Here is a 24,155-nt window from a genome sequence, read left to right as displayed (position 1 = left end):
TTTGGGTCACTTGATAAAATCAGTGGAAAAGGTGGCAAAGAATTCAATACAGACTTATTAATTACTGGTGGGCCTGTGTCCTCACAATTGGATGGGCTGGATATTAGAATAAACTAGTTACCTGTTCATCATCTTAAAAGGCCATGCAAGGGCATATGGGTGCCTCCGTTGGTTATGCATCCAACTCTTGATTTCGGCTCAGGTCATGATGTCAGGGTCATGGGATTGAGCCCAGTGTGGGGCTCCCTGCTCAGCAGAGTGTCTGCTGGAGATTCTCTCTCCCTCTGTTCCTCTCCCTGCTCACCCAAGCTCTCTCTCTAAAATAAATAAATAAATCTTTAAAAAAATAAATAAAAGGTCATGCAGCAGGTGGTTATGCTGGAAGACCATGCATATGCACCTCGAGGATGGATGGGAGAAGGAAAAAAGTCATGTAATCATTTTCCCACTGAAATGCCACATACGGAGATTGAAAAAAGTGCTGTAGCTCATATGTCTCAGGCACCAGTGAAGATGTGATTGGGATAGCTAAGAGGATGACTGAAAGATGGGCTTCTGTCTCAAGGTTAATACACAGATGCAAAGAAAGAGGCTGAACAAACCACAGCACAAAGAGGGAGATTGCCAGGCAACAAGCACTCAGATTTTCAATCTATAGAATAAATAAGCTGAAATACTAGGAGTAGATATTCCACTATGTAATCTTCATTCCTAAATTTGTATATATTTAAGTTGACCCCAAACATGTGTTTTGAATCTTTTTACTAGGAAAATGGAGAATTACTTTATATTTTTGTGCAAACTTCTATTTATTTACATATAAATAAATAGAAAACCCTGTAAGTGGCAACTTTTCTCATTGGGTTGGAGAGTCTCTTGAGAAAATTAATGGGACATTTCCAACTGTATGGGAAGAAGTTTCTCCTGTTGAAGGACAATCAGAGTTTTGATAACCAGTTTCAAAATTCAGGCAACTGGATGGGCTAAAACCAGGAAGCCCGGCCAACTTGTAGGGTCAGGTAAATACAGGGGTGGGGCAAAGCCAGGTTACAGCCATGAGAGCACACAGGAGGCTTAAAACAAGAGACTGTCACAGTGCCTGTTGGTTTTGCCTGTTCAGAGTCTGACTCACCTCTTCCTAATCACAGATCCCTGCTTTTCTGTGAGGGTATCATCACAGGGTACAAGATTAGGGTGAGAATAACCTCATGTGCTGCACCTCCCTCCCATCATGGGATGAACATATGATTCAGGAATAATGAAAAAAAAAAAAAAAAAAACCCTACCCCATACTCCTCAGTCACAAGGATCAGAGAAGTATATTTGGTTTTGTTCTGGAATTACAAGGCTGCTGCGATGAGTCTGGGGCTACCAGTGTACCACCTCATGCTGGGCAGAAGAGTGGAAGATAGACTCTGAAGACTGTCTGAATCACTACAACTCCCACTTGTGCTCAAGTTGGTTCTAATTTTTTAAAGACGAATTCACTAGCAAACAAAACACATCCATTTGTGGGAGAACGGGTAGCAACAGTTAGATATCATCAGGTAGGTGACCAATGCTGCTCTACAACGGGGTTACTTATCAACCTAGAATTGGGGAGCTTGGCAGGGAGGCTCTGGGTGCAAATCACAAAGCAGTCTAGGTGCCAGGGGTTACGTCTTAGGGAAAGGGATAGCTCCTGTAGTACTCAGGTATCAGATAGAAGGTCTATGATCAGTGAATCAGTTAGGAACTGGTCCTAGAAAACTGGCATTCCAAGTCCCAAATAGGTATAGCAGCAAAACTCACCCTACAACTAATTTGAAACAACAACTCTTTCAAATGGCTCCTGCCAGGCAGCCAGACAGGGGGCAAGGATGAATCTGGATCTAGGGACGTAGATTTTAGGGAGTCCCAGTGGAAAAGAATTTACTCTGGAATAAGTCCAAATGAAATATGAACATATGTGAAATTATGCCTACAAAATGCAATCTGTGACACCATCACATGACCAACAAACTGGTGAGCCTGGACAAGCATACCAATGACTCTGTGGGGACTTCCACCATTGCTGGAAGTGGGAAAAGAAAAATACGCCCACCAATTTAGGAAAAAATACATGGTCATGGTCGTGTAGTCTCGATTTTTAAGGGTATATACAGTCCTAGTAATCTCTGTGAAGAGCTTTGCATTTATCCCAAAAGGATCACAGAACATGATCACAGATATACCTAATGAATGCCAGATACACCAAAACATCCTATCATAGGCGATGTACTGATTTTCTATGACAGCTGAGCTGTCTCTGAACCATTTGTCATAAACCGAGAGGATGTCCTTGAAGGCTGGATCATCTCCTAAATTTAGTGAAATTTGCCCTAAACAGAGGTATATTTCCTTCATTACTCCTCATCTTGCTCTCCTTCCACCTCTAGAACCAATTTTGTTCACTGAACACCACGAACGCGCAGGGCCCTGCGGGGGAAGTCAAGATGAAAACACTTGGGTCCAGGCTCTCAAGGGATTTACAGCTTAGATTGGTGTTTCGCAAGGAGAGTAGAGTGATCATCTTATTTTTCGCCTCACTGCCAGCCCCGTGGTTGAGAAGTTATGCATCCCTGTCATACACATGCTGGCTTCTGTTCTTAATTTCTTATCAATTTGTACGTCAGAGCTCTTTGAATACCTGGTTTTTCTTAGATTTGGATTCACTCCAATAACTATTTTTGGGGTGTCTATTAGGTGCTAGGCCTCATAACAAGAAGCATGCAAGCAGCGTTGTCCCCCACGATCCCATGCTCAGAAATGGCCCATACTTGATGTAATGCTCTGCTGTCTCATAATTCTTAATACTTTTTGAATTGGGGCCCTCACAATTTCTTTTTGCACTGGGCCCTACAAATCATAGCCTGGTTCTAGAGCTGGTTCGCTGGATCCTGGGCTAGGTGGTGGGGGCGCAGTGGTGAAAAGGAGAGACATCCATGGGGCACAAGAAATAAAAAATATAAATATACATGAATAAATAAAGGGAGTTTCAGAGGAAGGAGAGACTCATGAAGAAAGCAGGAGGATGTGATAGAGAGCACTGGGTGGTGAGGGTGAGCTTCTGGCCTGGAAGGGATGAAGAAGCCAGCCATGTGGCTCCTTTCTTGACTTGTTTGAGCCTATATTACACATGGCACAGGTAAGCTCTAACCTAATACCACGAATGAATAGAATTTCTGTTTTAAAAGGAAGAGCACCAAATACAGAAAACAACTTCATAATTTATTCGAAGCTGGGATGGCATCACCGACCGATAAGGAACATCTGAGTTTACATAAGGTCTCCTTTAGGATCACATGTTTTAGCAGTTGGAGGGGGGACAACGTGTCCAGGAAAAACAACCCCGATGGAAAAGTGTATTACTCATGCTCCCCTCCAGGAAGAAAAAGAGGGAGGTTTCTTGTTCTAGCCAGATTCTCTTGCTTTCTTAACCATAAATGAAAAAACAGAGGTGAAAAAGAAGTAGGGAGAAAGGTAAGCCACCTGAGGGTTCCCCCTCTGTCTGCTTCACAGGGCGGGTGCAGTGACTTCTGATTGGGTGTGCATGCAGTTTTTCAGGTGACGGACAGAAAGATGGTAAAATCTGATCTCATCCCCGCGTTTGGAAAAAAGGAACCAAAAAAGGCCTTGAATTTCAGGAGTTATCCAAAATGCTCCAACATCCATTGAAAAGTGCACGTGTTCACTTTTGTCTAATGTCTAATTTTAAATACTACGTTCAATGAAATAATAGCTAAAAGCCCACATTTACTGAGGGCTAACTGTTACCAGGAACTAGGACCCATGCTTGACACAGATTATCTTCTTTATTCCCCACAACGACCCTCTGAAGTGGATACTAGTTCATCTCCATCTTATAAATGAGAAACTGAGCCCTAGAAAATTTGGCAACAAGGGTCCCCCCAGTTGATTATAGAACAGGATTCGAACCTGGGGCTTATGTTCTTAAATATGGCCCTTCCGCTTGGTTGCTGCGGACAATGAGAAATGCATCCAGGGGTTAGTGTTCAGGCATGCTGCTAGGTTTCCTTCCTGTATTTCTGCACGATCTGGTGTTTTGTTTTTGTTTTCCCCTTTCCCGTTCCCTTTGCATTTCTTTAAAAACAAACAAAACGAAACTTTTTATGATGGAAAATTTCAAGCACTTACAAAAAGGGACAGACTGGTGTAATGAACCCGCATGCACCCCGCATCCAGTTTCAACAGCTATGAACACACGGCTCATCTTGTTTCCTCACCCACTTTCTGTCCTTTTGTCCTTTTACTTTTAAGTAAATCTAAGCATTCAAATAATTTCATCTGTAAATATTTCAATATGACAGATAAGGACTCTTTTTAAAAGCATAACCCCAATTACCTAATATATATTTGTATATTGTATATCTATATATATGTATATATGTTATATATATATTGTTTTATATATATTGTTATATGTATATATATATATATAACAATATTGCTTAATATCATCAGATTTCCAGTTAGTGCTCAAATTTCCAATCGTCTTGTTAATGTGGTTTTTTTTCAAGTTTGAATGTTGATGTGGAAAATGTCCACACTTTGCCATTTGTTGATTTTTCTCTTGTGTCTCTGTTAATCTACAGGTTCTCCTACTCATCTTACTCATTTTCTCTCTTCTTTCTCATTGCAATTTATTTATTGAAGAAATTGGATTGCTTATCTTGTACATTTCACCATCTAAGTTTTGCTGATTACACCTCTAATGGTGTGATTAAACATGGTCCTCTGTCCATTTTATTTCTCACAAATTGGTTGAATCTGAAAGCTTGATCAGAGTCCAGTTGGATCTTCTTTGGTTATCACCTGTGTTCTTTTATTAGGAGAGCCTTCTCTTTTGTGATGCTGGTTCAATAGCTAGATCATTTAATGGATTTAAGTGTTGCAATATGGTGACTTTCTAGTTCTATCATCCTTTATTTATTACCTAGACTATTTCTGTAATGAGACATTTCCTCTCATCCACTAACAGCTTACCCAGTGATATAATTCATAATAGGAGACACAGAGCAAATGCTTGATTCTTTATTTACCAGTTTTCTTTTTCTTCTATCCATCTTACTTTGAACTTAAGCGTTTTCTTTTCACCAATATATCTCCAGTTCTTTTCCCATTCTTTCCTCAAAAGTTTCTTATTTTGAGAACTTTTTTGGTTGGACAAGTCTTCTATAAGTCCTGATCTTAAGTCCCGGACAGATACTATATCAGAAAGCTTTTTTCAGTAAGTAACAAACAAAAAGTGAAAATAACTTTCATAATATGAACCCATGGGGTGCCTGGGTGGCTCTTTTGGTTGAGCATCTGATTCTTGGTTTTGGCTCAAGTCATGATTGCAGGGTTATGAGATCAAGCCCCATCTACAGCTCTGCGAGCAGTGGGGAGTCTGCTTGACATTCTTTCTCTCCACCCCTCCCCTTGCTCATACTCTCTCTTTCTCTCTCAGATAAATAAATAAATTTAAAAAATTAATATGGATTCATTATGTCAATATCTAAAGATAGGACTGTTCCAAGGTTGGTGAGGTCTACATATTAGAAATGCCATCAAAGTCCCAGGTCCCAGGACGCCTGGGTGACTCAGGGGTTGAGCATCTGCCTTTGGCTCAGGGCATGGTCCCAGGGTGCGGGATCAAGTCCTGTGTCAGGCTCCGTGCGAGGAGCCTGCTTCTCTCTCTGCCTATGCTCTGCCTCTCTCTGTATGTCTCTCATGAATAAATAAATAAAACCTTTTTTAAAAAAAGTCCCAGGTCCCTTCTATTTTTCCACTCAGCATGTTCTCCTCAAGCTAACATTCCTCCATGGTTGCAATATCACTGCCACTCCTCCAGGCATCACACATGCCTACTCCAAAAGGAGGACCATGTCTTTCTTCTATGTCTCTTTTTAAGAGTAAAGAGAGCTTTTCAAGAAATGCATCAGCAACCTGTCCCCCTTCCACCACCCATTGGCCAGAGTCATATGGCTCTGGGTCATATGTTTATGCTAACCTGATCACTGGCCAGAGGAAAAGGTCATCATAGTTCCTTTTGGCCACATCTTCATAGCCAATCTGTAATAGAGTGAGCAAGAACTATCCTAAACTACTGTTCCTCTCAGCCCTCACAGCAGCCTGAGACCCTGCCTTGGTGACCTCAGACCTTGAGCAGCTTCATAAACCTTACCCTGGGGCCACAGCAACATTATCATCTTATATGTACTCTATGATATGAAAAGAAGTTGGGAAGCACTGGCTGAGGGACCAGCCAGGATATTCCCAAGTTTCATGGAGGGTGATATTGATTCCTGACCAAATCAGGCCTCTCAGGATAGAAGAAGGAAAAAAAAATGACTCTTGGAAGCAGGTTTGGAAAATGAATAGGAAACAAGAGAACTCAACAGTGGCAAACACAGCCAGTATCATGTCATGCCATCATCTTGTCTGTGTCGTACCCCACTGCTACCTTGATGGTTCTGACTTTCAAACGTTCTGTTTTCCAGCTCACCACACCACTACTCATTTTGAATGCAAGAGCGTGTAGGTATCTGGGAGTCAGAAAGAGGCCTTGGGCCTGTCCCCTCATTGAACCCCAGTGCAGACAGAGGAGGAGCTAGCCCTCTTGGCTGCTATGGTAGGAAGTCTACACTGGGACCTGCCTTTTTGCCTTTGCCAGGCAGACAGCTCCAGAAGGGAGATGGGGTATAGCAGATGCTGATGGTGAGAGCTGGATAGCTAAAACGTGACAAGAGACCTCTTTGAAGGGCTTCCTGTGGCAATTCCAACTTACCCCTGAGTTCGGCTGACCCTGGTGTAATGCTATACACAAACAAATCTGTGGGTCAGGTGCTTCTTGGATAACCACTGGCATTAATGGGACCAGCAGTTTCCATCATCTACATAATCAGTTCTAGTGGCTCCCAGAATGGGACAAAAGACAGTTTCGTGGTTGCTTGTGGCTATGAAATCTCACTGAGACAATTCAACTATGACAAAATTATATTTAAGTTAATAAATATGGATTTGAGAGGGCCCAATAAGCTTCCAGGCCTCGGGCATCTAAGATGAAAAAGAGAAAATAGATGGTGCATTGTTTTGCTCTCCTGCCCCAAGCTTTATCCCTTGTTACAAAATAAATAAATAAAAGCCTCAGTGAGCCTTTCCAGCTTCTCTAAATGAAGTATAGAACATTTACAGAAGAGACAAAACAAAATTGCTGAAATTCACTCAATAGTGAATGGGGAAACCATAGTATGACCTAAACAGTAGAGTAAATGTAAAAGGCAAGAACTATTCTGGCTATATTGAAATCTTGACATCGAAATATATTGAAATGCATGACAGAGGGGCTGAATGATAATTTATCTTTATGATACTTGGATTTATGCAGTGCTCTACTTAAACTTATTTTAAGTATACAAGAAAATTCCATACCACTCTGAGATGATAAACATTTTATAAGAGACCAAAATTTGCTCTCAAGTCTGGCTCTGAAAACGTGCAAACCACTTGATACTGTGATAAAACATAGAATATGTTTTTTCCCGATGTTCTCAGGCAAGAACAATCCCAGTGTTTTGAGCATTATGGCCTGTAAGAAAGTTATGAAAATCAGACAGCTCCACTAATAAATGAAATAAAATGAAAAAAAGATATAAGAAATAAATTTCTGGCTAAGAGAGCAGCATAAATCAAAAGTTATTGGCTAGGGTATGGAAAAGCAACACTCTTGTTCATTCAACAGTAGTATAAATTGGTACAACCTTTTTGGAAATCCAAATTCCTTCCAAACAAGGTGTTTTTATCTTACAGAAAATTTCCCACAAATGTACTGCATACAAAGATGTTCACCGTAGCACTGTCTTAGTGAATATTGTAAACAATCTAAATGCCTATTATAGGGGATTGATGGAAGTAATTACGGTACAATCATATCACTGAATATACAACAGTTACAGAAAATAATGAGAGGCCAGTATCTAAACATGTGTATAAATAAATACATTTCAAAATAAGATGCATATGATGATTTCACCTTTGTAAAAAATTTATATTAATGTAATATGCATGCCACTATACATTTTTTAAAAATCTGGTGAATATATACCATGGATAGGCATTTCGGGGCACACCTGGGTGGCTCAGTCAGTTGAATGTGTCTGACTCTTGGTTTTGGCTCAGGTCATAATCTCGAGGTTGTGATCTCAGGGTCATGAGCTTGGGTTCTGTGCTCAGCGCAGAGTCTGCTTGATATTCTCCCCCACCCCCACTCTTCCCACTCTGCTCTTCCCCCTGCTTGCACTCTCTCTCTCAAATAAATAAATAAATAAATAAATAAATAAATAAATAAATAAAATCTTAAATAAAAAAGCCATGCATTTCTATAACAATTATACTGATGGACTTATGTTATTATAATGATAAAAAGCTCTATGGTATGCAAATGAGCACAAGTATTACTGTATTCAACAGTAATCACATCAATAATGATTAGTAATCATTATTAAATGGACATACAAGACAAACACTTGGGGGAATGGACTACATGCTGGGTGCAGTGACACAGGGTTAACTGGGACAGATCCCCAGTTCTGCAGGAACACTTTCACAATAGGCAGGATCAATTGTTTTAAGTAGGAAATTTTACAGAATTACAAAAAATTACATAAATCCTTGCTATAAAAAAATTTAAACTCAGAATTATGAAAATAAAAGAAGTGGAAAACTCTCCCTTCATCCACTGACATTGCCCAGGGGTAAACATCATTAATGGTTTGGTGTATATATTTCCAGCCTGGTTCTCCCAAGCAAAGGAATACATACACATATTTCTTGCATAATATCTGTATCTGTTTATCTCTCTACACACACACACATACACACACACACACACACTCATCCTGTATATTATTCTGTCTTGTGTGTTTGTTTTCACTCAAAATTATATCACTGACAATTTGGGGAAGCTGTCCTCTACTTCATTCTTCCTCTTGATCTCATGGAATGGCATGGTACAGAGGTATTACCATTTTATCATGCTTTCTCTTATTTATTCACGTATCTAATGGTTTGCTATCTCAACTAATAGTGCAATGAAAATCTTCCACATGTACCATTATGTAAGAATATTATCAAATGACTTCCTAAAGTGGAGATGTTCAGTCAGAGAGGTCACATATCTCACATTTTGGATACCACTAACCTTTCCTCCAAAAGATTGTACCAATTTACCAGATCAATTATCATTTAATTCTCCTGCTTCAAAATATCCATCTCCTCCCTTATTCTTTTTTTTTTTAAGATTTTATTTATTTATTCATGAAAGACACAGAGAGAGAGAGAGAGAGAAAGAGAGAGAGGCAGAGACACAGGCAGAGGGAGAAGCAGGCTCCATGAAGGGAGCTTGACATGGGACTCGATCCTGGGTCTCCAGGATCATGCCCTAGGCTGAAGGCAGGCACTAAACCGCTGAGCCACCGGGGCTGCCCTGCTCCCTTATTCTTATTTTAGGTAAGCTCACCTAGATGAGAGAGGAAAAGAGGATCCCATTTCTAGGATGCTTGTCCTTGTCTTTTCTGCCTATTTTAGTAGTCAGGGCCTTTTCCATAAACTATAATTTATTAAGTTCTCGTCACAATGGGGTGAGGTACTGGAGTGAGTAGTCCCAGGGCATTCTCCCACTTAAACCTGCCAACAATATTATGAGATATTATGTCCCCATTTTACAGATGACAAGACTCATCATGCTATGGGCTGCACTGCCTTTTACCCACAGGATCAGGGCTCACATCCATCTGACTCCAACGTCCCCAGCTCCCAAAGGATATGTATAAATCACTCAAAGGAAATAGATAAAGCCTTTCATCTCATTACAAGGTCTATTAAAATGGACAGATGTCATTAAATATCTCTAAATAATGAATGAAGCAGCTTTGGTTTAGGAAGGCATGACACTGTTGTTGCCCACTTGGTCTGTGTTTTTCTTCAGACGTTCCTCAAGCCTGCAATGACTCACCTGGTCTTGCACAGGATGAGTGGTTGCTGGGGAAGGAGAGCGGGCAAGTACCACATTGTGAGTGACTCGCTCTACTGCTCCCTACTTAAATACTCAATCCCCCCATGTGGCAGCCACAGCATGGCCCCATTTCACAGGCAGGAGGGCTGAGCTGAGCTGGGACATGACACGGGAGCTTCGGCACATAACCACCTCTCTGGTTCTCTAGTTTCTTCTCTTTAAACCAATGGAAACAAATGAAGTTGTTCACTAATTTTCATTCACTGAACTTCATCAAAATTGATAGCAACTTCCCATACCTTAAACTTAAACTTGATAGCAACTTCCTAAAAAATACGATCTATGATGGAACTTCACCATATTATTGGTACTGAGCAGTTATTTCAGGGTCATAACATAACTTTAAACGTGATGTTGAAGGGGGGGGGGAAGTAAAAGTTATGTTTGATAAATATATTGGTTCATGGTTCTCCTTTCTGGAAAAACTTTAGATATAGTCATATATTTATATACACACACACACATATATATATACACATATGTATATATACATTTATTTGTATATTTGTACTCACACACATACATTTATATATATAAATTATTCATATCCTTAAACATGACCTAGTTAGCTCCAAGAAAATATACAGAAAAAAAAAGTCAGGAGGAAAAAGAAAAGGACAGAAAGACCATAATTAAATTTTATTTACTTAAAACACACAATATATAGCATAAAGGTACGGCAAATTTTTGCCGTATCTGTCACCTAATGTAGCGTAGGAGCCTGAAAAGAAAAAAAATTAAACTGATCCAGTTTGGTTGTGAATAAAGGGCACTGTTTAGACTCTGGTAAGGTCTCAAAAAAATTTTTTTTTTTTTAAACTCAGAGTTGGCTTCTGAAGTTTATTAAAGGAAAAACACATTCACTAAAAAAAATACCATTTCCAAAAGGTATTTGAGAGCAAAATCTTATGAGCTTGGCTAGAACTATATCTGGCATCAAGACCTAGAAATATTAATATATAAAAACCTTAAGGAAGAAAGAACTGCAATAAATTTAAATATGAGTTGAGAGTTAAGATTCTTTATATCCTGACCGAATTGTTCCAAACTTAACCAATAAGTTCATTTAAAAACTGATATTAGATTATTTATTAAAAGTACATGTACTCTGCGTTCAGGAATTATTTGGGAAATTCTTAGTATTACTTTTTGTGCTGGGGATTATGATTCTGTCATTATTTAAGGTTGATAATTAGACACAATAACCATCTCTTGTAACTCAAAGGGTCAAATTCTCTTTATATTGACTGTGCTTGCAGAATTTTAAAAATCCTAGACATAGCCAAAGACCTAGGGAAAGCAAGCTTTTAATTAAACACTAATGAAGACCTGGGGAAAAAAAAAAAAGGTTTTTTTTTTTGTTTTTTTTTTTTTTTCTTTTCTTTTCTTTTCTCCCAAGAATCCAGGGAAATCCAAAGGGTCCCTCTATCCTTAACTCCAGTGGATGGGAATGACAGGAGACAGGGTCAGAATGATAAGCAATGTCCATAGGATGCCAAAAAAAAAAAAAAGAAAAGAAAAGAAAGAAAAAGGAAAGCAAAATGTCAGAAGTGTCTGTCAGCACTGGTCAGGCAAAACAGGGCACCTTCCAGAACCTAACCACAGGGCTGGGCACAGGAAACAGCAATCACTTGACAGTCAGAGCTGACGAGAAACTGTAGAAGCTGCCAAGCTCCCCACCCTGAGCTGGGCGCAGATGGGGACTTGAAGCCGGCTGTGCACAAGACCTAGGGTCCTGGGGTGAGCCCGTTTTCAGGGGCCCTGCCGGAAATAACCTACTCTGCTATCCAGAAACTGCTTTTCAAGACATCAGAGAACCCAAACAAATTTATTCTCAGTCAGCAGTACTTAGGTTGGCTTGGGGCTATTTTCAATAACAAAAAACAAACAAACAAAAAAAAAACAATAAATATACACATACAAAGACATTTCAGCCTGCATGGCTTTTTCCCCGTATGAAATTTCCAGAACTTTATAGACCTCGAGCTTCCCCTTTGGACAGAGGTCCCCTAATGCTACGTTTTCCTCCAGACTCTTAGTGTCCCCCTACACCACATGCCGCCACCATCCTGCCCAGGTCCCCACCGCGTCTCACAGGACATCAGAAAACAGTGCCCTAATTGTCTTCCCCTTCCTTAGCTGTACCCGGCAGGTTGGCTAGAGTGAGCTTCTTAAAATGTAAAGCAGATTCCTTCATTCACTTAGTCAATAAGTATTTCCAAAGGATATCTTAGGTTCCAGGCACTGAAGCTACTACAGCGGATAAAGCCAAGGCCCTGCACGTCTTCCACTAACATTCTGCTTGGGCAGACACCGAGGAGAATCTGAACAAAGTTCTAACGTCAAATGGCAATGGGGTTAGGAAGAAAAATAATGCAGGATGCGGTAAGGGTCAGGGGTGGCCTGGAGGGTTGGGTGACATCTGAAGAAAGACCTGCAGGTAGTGGAGGGGGAGGTGGAGACATGTGTGGACTTCTAGGTGACGGGGTTCCTGGCAGAGAACACCCCAATGGTAAAAGGTCTGAGGTTGGAATGCACTTGGGTAGGTTTAGGAAAGAGAGGGAAGGCCAGTGTCACTGGAGAAGCGTTAGGGGATGGGTGTGAGGAGTTACCACCAGAGGCTGAGTGTGTGTTTGCTGGCAGTGGGGGTGAAGACAACCCAGAGAAAGGAGGTGCTGATCACCCGGGGCCTTGTGGGTATGGTGAGGCTGGCTTTTTCTGAGTTGGGACATCACCTGAGGGATTCAAATATGAGAATGGAAAACGAACAAACAAAAACAAGTAAGAGAATGGCATGATCTGAATTACTTCCGGAGCCTGGATTGAGAATATATATCATTTAGTCTCAACTAGTTCACTGATTCCTGCTATGGCTATGGGATTTGGTAGAGGGAGAGGCAAAGACTGGGGAAGTCCTAAGGCATCAGGTGGGTAAACAGAGCAAAGGAAGGGGCTGAACGGTTTGGTTTTCTTTTGTTTTTTCGTTTGTTTGTTTTTTTTTTTTTGGCTGAACGGTTTGTAAACTAAGCCTCTTGCATGTGATGGCTGAGTGCATGGGATTTGTCTTTGGACAGAACTGAGCTCCAACCTTTGCTCTTGGACAAGTTACTCAGTAGCTCTACATATTTCCCACATTAGCCAAGGGGTTCGATAATACCTGTTACATGGCTCTGTTAGGAGAACTGAATGAAATGGTGACTATAAAGTGCTTAGCACTATATATGACATATAGAAAATGTAGAAAAAAAACCCATAGTTAACACTTTTTAAAGGCCTACCATGAGCCAGGCACCCTACTGAAATCTTTATTTATCTGTGTTGCTCCCTCAACAACCCTGGAAGATTGGTCCTATTATCGTCTTCATCTCCTACACAAGAAGATGAGGCACAGAGAGGTCACGTAATTTGCTCATGTCACATGGCTAGGAAAGGACCCTGTTTGGAGTTCTATCCTGGTCACACATTGCACTCATAACTCCTAGCATGATTACTTTGGGCTTAGGATCAAGTTTGTGCAAGGGGTTCAAATTTTTGCAACCAAAAAGCTACTATTTCTCAACCCATGTTATTTTTAACCTTCACACCATACCATGCAAATGTAAGTAGTATTTTATCTTTTGCATTGGTAAAGAAATAGACCCAGAGCAATTAAGCAACTTGGCTCAAGGTCACACAGCTGGTAAGTCATGAAGCCTTGATTTTAAACCAGGTCCAGCTGACTACAGCTCATTCTATTTCCCTATTTTATCAAGGCCCTTTTCTCTCTCAGATAATAAGCATCTAATCACATTTTAATGAGACAAACTTATTTCTGTAAAAATATTTGCTGGCTACATTACCCAAGGGTAGCATGACGCTTATAATAACTGGATCTCCTTAGCAGTTGCAAATCTCAGGGTCATATGAGAAGAGAGCTCATCCAGATGAGAGAGACAGCATTCAGTGGGGTCCCATAGCCTTCATGCATGAGAGTCTAGGGTTCAGAGTTGAGACGAAGAAAGTTTAATAGCTTCGGTTGCAAAGAAAGAAAGAAACCAACCAAATAGTTGTGAGCATCTTTGCTGTCATGCCAGAATCAGAAGATGTCAGAATCCCAGGATAAAAAGCTGTGCCACGCAACCATGTGGGCAGTGTCTCTCTGCAGTGCTCAGTGGGTCCCTGTCCTGCTCGCTACAGTAGCCTATAGTTCTTAATCTGGGGTGAAGAGAGAAAGGAGGAGCCAAGGATTCTGCAGACTGTAGGATTTCGATGGTTACTCACATACATAAGACATTGAGAAGACTGCACATATAAAGATAACCATTTTCCAGGCACTAATCCCTCCATCCATCCATCCATCCATCCACACTTATATCTAACACGGGTTACTGAAAGTATCAATACATTGAATTTCTAGAACAATCATGGGAGAGAAACACTTTAAATGAGATATTATAATTATATTTTACAGCAGAAGAAAAATTTAGTCTCAGAGAACTCACATACTAATAAAAGGGGAGTCAGGATTTGAACTCAGGCAAACTGAGTGTATAGACTTCATTTTTAAGGGTCAGCCTATGTTTCCACTCAATGTTGGCTGAGTGAATGAATAAGTGAATAAACTGATAAGATTCTATCTCCACATGTTGTTTACCTTTTAATAAATAAAGCAGCAAGTCAGTGGCAGGAGGCTGAGCACTGGAGTCAGCCAGAGCACTATTCAAATTCCAGCACTGTGACTTATTAGTTAATAAGTATATAAAACCAATAAAGTGAGGTTCAAGATATCATCTCGTAGAGCTGTTACAAGGACAAAGATAAGGCACGACATCTCATAAAGCTAAAGATTTTCTGTATATCCCCTGGAGAAGTTCTTGCTCATAAGCACAAGGAGACAAACACAAAAACAATCACTGTAGTATTTTGAGACACTGAAAAATTGGAAACGGCCTAAGTGTCCACCAACAAAAGATTGGTTATATTCATACAATGGAATACAGGGATTAAAATGAATTTAGAGACAAATCCCAAAAGCTTGTTGAGAGATTAATAAAGTAGCAGAATGATACATCCTTATACACATTTGACAAACACAGTGGTAATATATATTGTTTATATATATATATATATGGAACACATACAAACATATGTGGCAATATTATAAAAACATGCCCAGGAATGAGAAACATGAACTTCGTGATAGGACTTTAGGGAGAAAAGAGAAGTACCGGTTTCAATCGATTTTATACAATTGTATTATATTTCAAAAAAGTAAACATGGCAAAATATTAAGATGTCTTAAAAATGGGAGGTAGGTGCATGGACTTTTACTCAATATTATCTTTTATATTTTTGTATATTGAAAAAAAGAACTCTAAGGGTTTTGTGTTTTAAGATAACACATGCCAAATGCCAAACACAAGGCCTGGCACACAGCAGCTGCTAAATAATTAGTAGCTATTAGTCAAGTCAAGGCAATGAGATTATATACAAGCACTAGTTAAAGAAAAATAGTGATTTAAGCAACGAGCTTTGCCCAAACACAAAATTCAAGAGACTAAAGATGATTAGGACATGAGGGGAAAATGGCACAATATAATTTATCACGTTTGTCAGCCTCTTTCATGCTAAGTTTATTTCAAGGATGCCAGGATTTGCATTTGTTATATATGAACACTTCTAGGCACACATATATGTAATTACATGGCAACTTTGATTTTTTTCATGAGAGTTTAATTTCTGCTTCCTTTCCATGCTTTATGTCATATTGTCTTGTCTACAAAACTTAGAGCTACCTATCTTATTTTTCCACTCGAATCATTCACACTTTTCTACAACCACCAAGCTGGACAACACAAATTTCATGTTCATGATAAGCAGTACACGATAAACAGAAGTTATATTGCGCTGCAGCTCTACCAAGACAAGATGGTATAAGGAGAAACAAACACCCATTGGAAAAGGCAGGAGAGTCTATTCTTAACTTGGTGTTTTTCAAGCTGTGCAACAAAGAGTCTGCAATTGCCTTTCGAATATAACTGAGACCGATCTTGTTGATTTTAAATAACACAGTCTTTTAGAAATGTATTTATGTGAAGTGATGGGCTAGAGCATTAAGGTAGTTTTCCTTCTGAGTTTTGGGTATCTTAGCATGTCAGTTCCTTGCCATAAAACCCTAGTCTTTGGCTACCAGAAAAGATGGAAGACAAATTTTCTCAGTGATAAGGAGACTCGTATTTCACCTATCGGCCAAGTTTTCTCTCCTTTCTGTGTGTATTACTGCTATTAACTGACTCCATGGCCACCCGATCCCTTCACTAAGGTAGGATCCAATCCGGAGACAGTCAGGCCATGTTCTAAAATAAAGCCAGATTCTACATCCTTCATGTCAACGCAATCCCTACTCCCCGCTTCCTTCCCGTGGGCCCTTCCTCAGTTCAGGCTTTGATCCCAGCACCTGTTGGGCAGGCATTTGTAGAAGATGCTGTGATGTGCTGCCTAGACTTAGTCCCTCAGTTGTCGGAGGCATTCTGAACTGACAGCCCACAGCCCCCCTGGGCATCACCCTCCCTTAAAGAGCTGCCTACGTCAAGGTCACTCCACATTCTTTCTCAAGGGCAGCCCACGCCCAACGATGGGTTGATGTAAGTTGGCGGGGAGAACAGCCCTCTTATTCCCGATGGGGACAACTCTCAGTTCCAGAACTACCCAGGAGGGCAGCTGAAGCCATTTCTCCTCTGCTCATCCTGCTTTTTTCTATTCCCTTCTAGAAAGGGATGTTGCCATTGTAGTTGTTCATGGAAGAGAAGGACCTGTGCACGAGGACATCTCCAGGTCCTCCAGGTTCTTTTCACTCACCCCCTGTGGTTGGGGAACCACAGGCCTCCTGGATGCTCTGTCATTCCCCAGGCCACCCAGCATGCGCTGAGCACCATCTATGTCCTACGCAGAGACACTCTGTCAGCAGCCTGCAGTCCAGTGCGAGGTGGGTGCCCACACAAGCGAGGAGACACAGGTGAAAAGGCAGGGAGGGTCGTGTGCCTGGGAGGGAAGGACGGTTTCCCAGGCCTGGATCCAGCTGGGGGGATCTCAAGCTGAGGAAACAGCAGGAGCAAAGGCAGAGGGTGGCGGGAAGCCCCTCGAGGCTGCAGAACAACCAGCCATTACGATGGATTCCCACATCCACCTCTCGATCTAGCTGGTATAACGTCTCCTGGAGGTCACTTCAAGCAAAACTCACCCCCCACCTACATTTCCCTCCACCACCACCCCCTTCAAAAAAGGAGTCACTCCAGGGTGCTCTCTAGTAAACATCCTGCTTGTAGATTTGTTTCAGGAATCAAATCTGCATCAGCATTCATGCGGTACCATGATAAGATCTCTTTTCCTAGTCCCTGTGGTCGAGTGGGTTACGGGATCAACTCCGATCAACGACCTGTGAGAAGTCACATGAGCCACATAGAGGCCGAGCACCTAATTGCCAGTGCAAAACCTCTAAGGGCTCTTCACTCTCCATCCTGGTAACTGGCAACATGCAGGAACATTCTGTGAGCCTCCGTGACAGTGATGAGCAGAGCTTACAGACAACCAGTGACTGGGCAGGTAGCGTGAACCAAAAACAAACCTTTGTTTCTTCAAGCTATCAGGATGCTGGGGCTGTTTGCTGCCAGAGTGAAACCTATCCTCTCCTGACTAACATACCTGGATACCTGGATCGCTGCCACAGCCTCCCAGCTGCCCTTCCCGCCTCTACCCTGCCACCCTCTCCCAAATCTGTCTAAAGGCCTAAAACAACCTCTCCCCTGCCCCCAAAGATCTGAGGAAAAACATCAAAATCCTAAAGTAAATCGCTCAAATTCAGACGCTATTCTCAATCAAAATCTCTGTCTCTGACTCCAGCTCTCTTTTTCTCTTTCTCTCACCCCACCCTCTCTCCTCATCGGCCTTAATAAACTTAGGATTCCCCCAAAGCCACGTTTTCCTAGGCCCGAAATGCCCTTCTGCCTTTATCTCCAAGTTCTAGCCATCCCTCGAACCTCAGCTTGAGAATGACCTCCTCCAGGAAGCCCCCTTGGCTCCCTTCTCCTCTTTCTTTTTCTGCTTTAGTCCAGTCTGATTTATTTTATTTTATTTTTTTTTCCAGTCTGATTTAGATTCCCTCCACTGTGCACGTAGCGTTTCATTTCCGAAACTGTCTCCCGTCTTTGACAATAGATTCCTCGAGGGCAGAAAAAAATGCCTATTTTGACTTTGTGTTGCTGATACCTTGGCACAGTAGCAGGGCCGGGCCGAGCACTTTGATCATTATTTAAGGTACAAATAAACGAACCACAGAATGAATCAATCTGTAACCTCAATCATGTTCTACCATAAAGGACCTGGTAAAAGTAAACTGAACACTCGTCTTGAATATTTGTTCACTAATTTCCTGGTGACTAGGTATTTGGTGAGAAAATTCTTTCATATTCCTTCAAGTTCTATTTTTTTCTATGATTGAATTTTGGACTTTTCCTCCTCTAGCATTCTCTATCCAATGTGTTGCTTTATTCCTAGTATGGGAACTGGCAAACATTATCTGTAAAGGACCTATCAGTAAATATTTTCATCTTTGTGGCCGATACAGTCTTTGTATCAACTACCTGGCTGTAAGTAGTTAAGTCATAACGACTCAGTTCTGCTGCTGTAGTGCAAAAGCAGCCACGGACAACATGTAAATGAATGAGCAGGGCTGTGTGCCAATAAAACTTTATTTACAGGGGATCCCTGGGTGGCTCAGCGGTTTAGCACCTGCCTTTGGCCCAGGGCCTGATCCTGGAGACCTGGGATCGAGTCCTGCGTCGGGCTCCCTGCATGGGACCTGCTTCTCCCTCTGCCTGTGTCTCTTCTCTGCCTCTTTCTCTCTCTCTATGTCTCTCATGAATAAATAAAATCTTAAAAAAAACCTTTATTTACAAAAACAGGAAGCTCTGTGTCAATAAAACATTACTTACGATGAGAGGCGGGACAGTTTTCTCCTGCGGGTCACAGTTTGCAAGCCCCTCTTCTAGTCTGTGTAATTCAGAGAGTGAAGGCTGGGGATAGTCAAAATACACATGGTTTGAGATGCACACAGGCCACTGAATGCTCAATGGGGAGCTTGCCTTTTGGGGAAGTCGGTCTTGCCCAGCCAATGCGGTGGGATGCAAAGTTCATGTGTTACCAGTTTATGGATTATCAGAGTCTTGGATTTAGAGAAATTATTTCCTTTGAGACCCTATTGGGTCTGTGATCTCCTAGATTTTTTTGTATTGGCTTAAACAAAATACAGGCCTACTGTGTGAATACGAGGGCAAATACACAAGGCTCACCCTACACCCACTGTGGGAAGCCACAGTCTCTCTTACTTAACATCCTTGACTGCAAAGATGGGAATTTAGTTTCCGGAGAACTAGTATCACTTAGAAAAACAATGGTAATACCCCCAGCTACCCTTGATCAAGGACCTTCTATGGGTCTGGTGGTAAGGGCTATGCATACCCAAGAGCTAACATGTATTGAACAATTTGCATGTACCAGGCAGGGCGTTCAGGGTTGAAGATTTTATCTCATGAATTTTTCATCCTGCCCATAATGCAGGTACTACAGTTCTCCTCTTTTATCCAGGAGGCCCAAAGAGGGAAAACAATTTGGTCAAGGTCAAATTTGCTGAACTTGGAGCCTACAGCCTCTGCCTGTTTTGCACTGTGTGCTACCCCTCAGTGCCAACTGCTTGCCTCAGGGAAGCTGACCCAGCCTCTTAAGGTCACTTAAGTATCTCAAATTCTGTCCAAGTTACCTCCTGGGGGAGGCAATGACTCTATTCAGGGTTTGCAAGAAATTCTACCTTTGAGGTGTTGGAGATGAGGGGAAAACTTAATCCCAAGTAACAAACTGAGGGCTTTGTTAGAACATGTCACACTGAATAAGAAGCAAAGGGTGTTGATTTTTTTCAACCACATTCTCCCATCATTTTCCACCTCAGTTGTTTGTTAAACCTAATTAATTGCTATAACAGAATCTATCCAGGCAAAATATCAGCAGGATAGATAAATGGCTGATGAATCAGCTTTTAATATTTAATCCCAAATTGAAGATAAATGTCCCAGCCTACTACTTCAACCAAATTCAAACTTTTACTTATGAAGTAAGTCTTTGTTCAAAGCAGCCCCAGTATAGCTTTGGCCTGCTCTTTATTTAGTCGTGTTATTACAGAACTGCCTTATAGCTAGTACCTTAATTATTCATGGTTTTTGGCAAATTAAGCCTCGTGGCTCTCCAGTATCTAGACATAGAGGAAGTGTCCAATTCCAGAGAAATTATGCCTTCTCAGCTGTGCCAGCCAGGCAATAATGTTGTTGCCAAATTCTGCATGAATAGGTGGGAGATCTTATTTCACTTACAGTATATGAATAAACAAAACATCCCCCCAGGGACTGCCAGGTATTTCATGTAACTAATATCTCCAGCACCACCCTTATATTTCTCTCTGGAGTGACTGAACCCTGGATTTCCTTACAAACAAAACTATTTAGACTACAAGCAAGAAACATGACACCTTTTTATTATCAAGATAAAAAATCGGGTTCAATAAATCTGTAACCCTATGGTGTTTCCTGTTCATATGCCAGTAAACTGGGCAGTACCACTGAACATTCCCCTTCATGATTTAGAATTTGTAATTACTGGATAGCAATAAGGGTATTCTAATGATGAGCCCCGCACCCTGTTAACTCAAATTACTGCGGCAAAATACTTGGAAATGTGTTTGTCATTAATCTTTGTACTTACCTTGAAAAAGAACTATTTTTTAGGGAGCTCTAGCTTTGAGATTCTAATAAGGCAGGTGCAGTGGACATTACGGATCTCACCCCAACTGAGCTCTGACCCTCCCCCACAGTTTGGCAGCTATGTGGTCTGCCTGGGACGAACCTCACTCCCAGCTACCAGCTACGGGAATGGGTCTGCTCCCCCACTGGCCTTAGCCCATCAATGTAATTAGTGTTTCTCAATAGTTATATTCATTATCATCGTTCAATAGTTATATTCATTATCATCGTCTTAAGGAGCCTTGTAGATAGTATTTTTTGTTTGTTAGTCACCCCCTCCCCCTACAAATTCTAATGCCAAAAGTATACTGTGTATCTGTTATGTATGCATATCTGTGCTTTATACACAAAAAGAGGAAGATTTTTTGCGCCCCCTTCCCACTCCCAAGAAATAATTTTTGCCTCTTGGTGGTCCTATCACTCCCATTGAGAATGCCTGAATCATAATCCCATTCCCTGTGCCATACAGTGCATGGCACTGAGGGTGGGTAGACCCTAAATTAACCTATCAGAGTGCAAACTCGGAATTTTTTTCTTAATAGCCTTTAGAGATGAGAAATTTTCTTTCTTTCTGGATGGGTTGATAGGTGGATCTAAGCTCTGGAACCACTGCAACTCTCTGCAATCATCAGGAAAGAAACCAGTAAAGAAATAGCCAACACATGAACAAGAGAAGGCTAAAAGAATAATGAGCAACAGGCATTGGGCCATGATCAAACCATACCTGCAGTTCATTCAACTGCTCGACTTTCTGGTTTGTCAAAAGTCCCTTCTTTTTATTTTGTAGATTAGAGTTGGGTTTTCCATTATTATAAATTCCAAATGACAGAGCAGATAACATTTATTGAACGCTTCTTAAACTCTAGGCACTGAACTAAATATCTTATGTGTCAAGTAATTCGTTTATCAACCTCTGTGATTAGTACTATTATATTTCCCATTTTATGAATGATGAAACTGAAGCAGGGTAAGATTAAGTAACTTAATCAAACATAGGCAGAGGTTGGATTTATTCCTATGTCTCTCTAACTTGGAGCCTAAGGTATCAATCACTTTATTTTCCTGCCTTACAGTTCTAAACAATTTAAGTCACTGCTTTCTTGCTCAACATTTAAAAGGCATTAGTGAAAATGGTATTTCTTTGCTAGCAATTAACTTGCGTTTGTGCAATGAAAAAATCTATGATTCTCCTAAGCCTTAAAATATTTTAAGAATTCTTACTTCTCACAAAGCATAGGAAACTTTAAACTTGGAGATCATTTCCTACTTGACCATACTCATAAAAATGGCCATCATGATTTTAGATGTCCTTTCTTATTATCCTGAGTGGGTATTGGCTCAGTCACCATCCATTTTACAGAAGAGAAAGCTTACAGTTTGGCAGGACAGTCCTTCAAGTGGCTGTTCTGCTTAAAAATAATTATTGATACAACTTATAAAAGTTTCTCCAACATTAAAAAGCAAAAACAAAACTCTATGGGGGTCACATGTCCTACAGACCAATGCAACAACGATTGTCCCAAAGACAGAAAGGCAGAGAGGCACACACTTCAAGAAGCCAGGTGATCCGTCTACAGTGGCCAGATGGGCTCTATCCACAGCTCTGTAATACTCTCAAACCCCCACATGCCACCCGGCGTCTCAGCCTGGCCTTTGCATTCTCACAAAATACAAGACAACACGGACATGTTTTCTAAAGCAAGAGTCATGAAAGCATGAATCAAATGTTGCTCACATTATAATGAAGATGTTACAGATGTCAGCGATGTCAAGGGAATGCTGATTTTTTTACATTGCCCCAGTTTAACCTGAGGGGCTATTCTTTTAATTTTGCTTTATGGATGTCAGAACCAGAGGCTTGATGGCACATAGGACTCATTACAATGAGATGCAAATTCTAGCCAGAGTGGGCCTGGGGTCAGGGGAGGGGGAATCTAGGATCTGCAACAAAGCTACTTCCACATCGGGAAGAAAACAGGATGATGTTTTCGTGATGATAGTAAACACCAGGCATAATCTTCCTAAATACAACGTAGATTGAAAAAAAAAAACAAAAACAAAACCTCAATGATATTAACAACTCAAGCAGAGGACTTTTAAATCCACAAATGACTGTCCAAAAAAATAAAAATAAAAAATCCAGAGAAGCTGCAGTCCCAGAGAAGATGAATGGTCTCCTAGTTGAACAAAGTTGCTGCATTTTTTGCCTGCAGGATGGGACCTAGCAGAGAAATAAAGAGGCTGTGTTGTGCGAGGGGAGTAAACCCCAACGTAAGCATTCCAACCATCTGCCAGGCCAGCCCTCCCTCTCCCTACCCTAGCCACCATCCTTCTGCGAAGGGTTCACAATTTGCTGTCCTTCCTCCGCAGGCCAGTAGACACAGAATCAGCTTTTCCTGGCTCTGCCTTGCAAGTTGGGGCTGCCTGATGGAAAACTGAAATAAAATCAAAGGAAAGAATGCAAACCCAGCAAGGCCCCTCTGATGGTAAACTGGTGTGAAATCGCCGGTCCCCGAAATGCTCACCCCCCCATCCACCCCAATAAAATGGAAAGGAAGGAATCATCTGAATGTCAAAGTGTGGCTTCTTGCAGCCAGACCCCGCAGCTGCTGCTCCTGCTGCTGCTGCTGCTGCTGCTGCTGCTGCTGCTGCTGCAAAGCCACCGCTCTCTCCGAGCCAAGTGCCAGGCAGCGGACACCATCACTGTGTAACAGATGTCTCTGCAAGTGCAGGTCCTAACTCGCAAGTGCCCCCGCGCCCAGTGGGCAAAATCCACAAGCTCTGTCAGGCAACAGTCACCCACACACGCTGAACATTTGACCCCAGAGTCAAGCAGCCCTCTAGGAGTCGAAAAGAGCGAGGGAAGGGCGGAGGGGGAGAGGGAGAAGAAAATCCTACAGGTGGAACGGGCTTCCCAAGAGCGCCTGGCATCGCGCGGCGCCCGGCTCACCTGGTACACGTCGCGCAGCCCGCACCACGTCCGCAGCACCTGGTGGCACGCCCGCAGCCTCTCCGTGTACCATCTCCGCAGCGTGGACACGGTCAGGTTCCACACGAAGCGGCTGCCGCTGAACAGCAGGTCCTCCACTCCGCACATGAACACCGAGGCCATGCCGCCTGCTTCCCTGCGCCCCCGGGGTGGGGTGGGGGCGCGCCCCGGCTCCCGCAGCTGCAGCCCAGCAAGCCCGCCGCGGCGGCGCGAGCGCCTGGGCTCCGGGGCGCCGGCCTCTGCGGGC

At 41.8% G+C, this 24,155-nt stretch overlaps 1 protein-coding gene across 2 annotated transcripts in view; it reads right to left on the bottom strand.

Moving 5' to 3' along the window:
• FRMD4B (FERM domain containing 4B) overlaps nt 1-24,155 on the bottom strand; it is a 319,973-nt gene that overhangs the window by 148,418 nt on the left and 147,400 nt on the right. Inside the window, exon 1 of one of the 2 annotated variants that reach the window (XM_077858096.1) lies at nt 23,870-24,126. The exons of the other annotated variant lie outside the window; for it this stretch is intronic. Coding sequence (XP_077714222.1) covers nt 23,870-24,031 — 162 coding nt within the window. The 5' untranslated portion in view covers nt 24,032-24,126. Of the gene's footprint in view, nt 1-23,869; nt 24,127-24,155 lie in introns of those variants that run through there. 2 annotated transcript variants of the gene reach the window in all.

This window comes from Canis aureus, chromosome 19 (assembly GCF_053574225.1).
Source record: "Canis aureus isolate CA01 chromosome 19, VMU_Caureus_v.1.0, whole genome shotgun sequence".
NCBI classification, from domain to species: Eukaryota; Metazoa; Chordata; class Mammalia; order Carnivora; family Canidae; genus Canis; species Canis aureus.
Note: the sequence above shows the minus strand (reverse complement) of the source record. Positions and strands in the feature narration are given on the sequence as shown.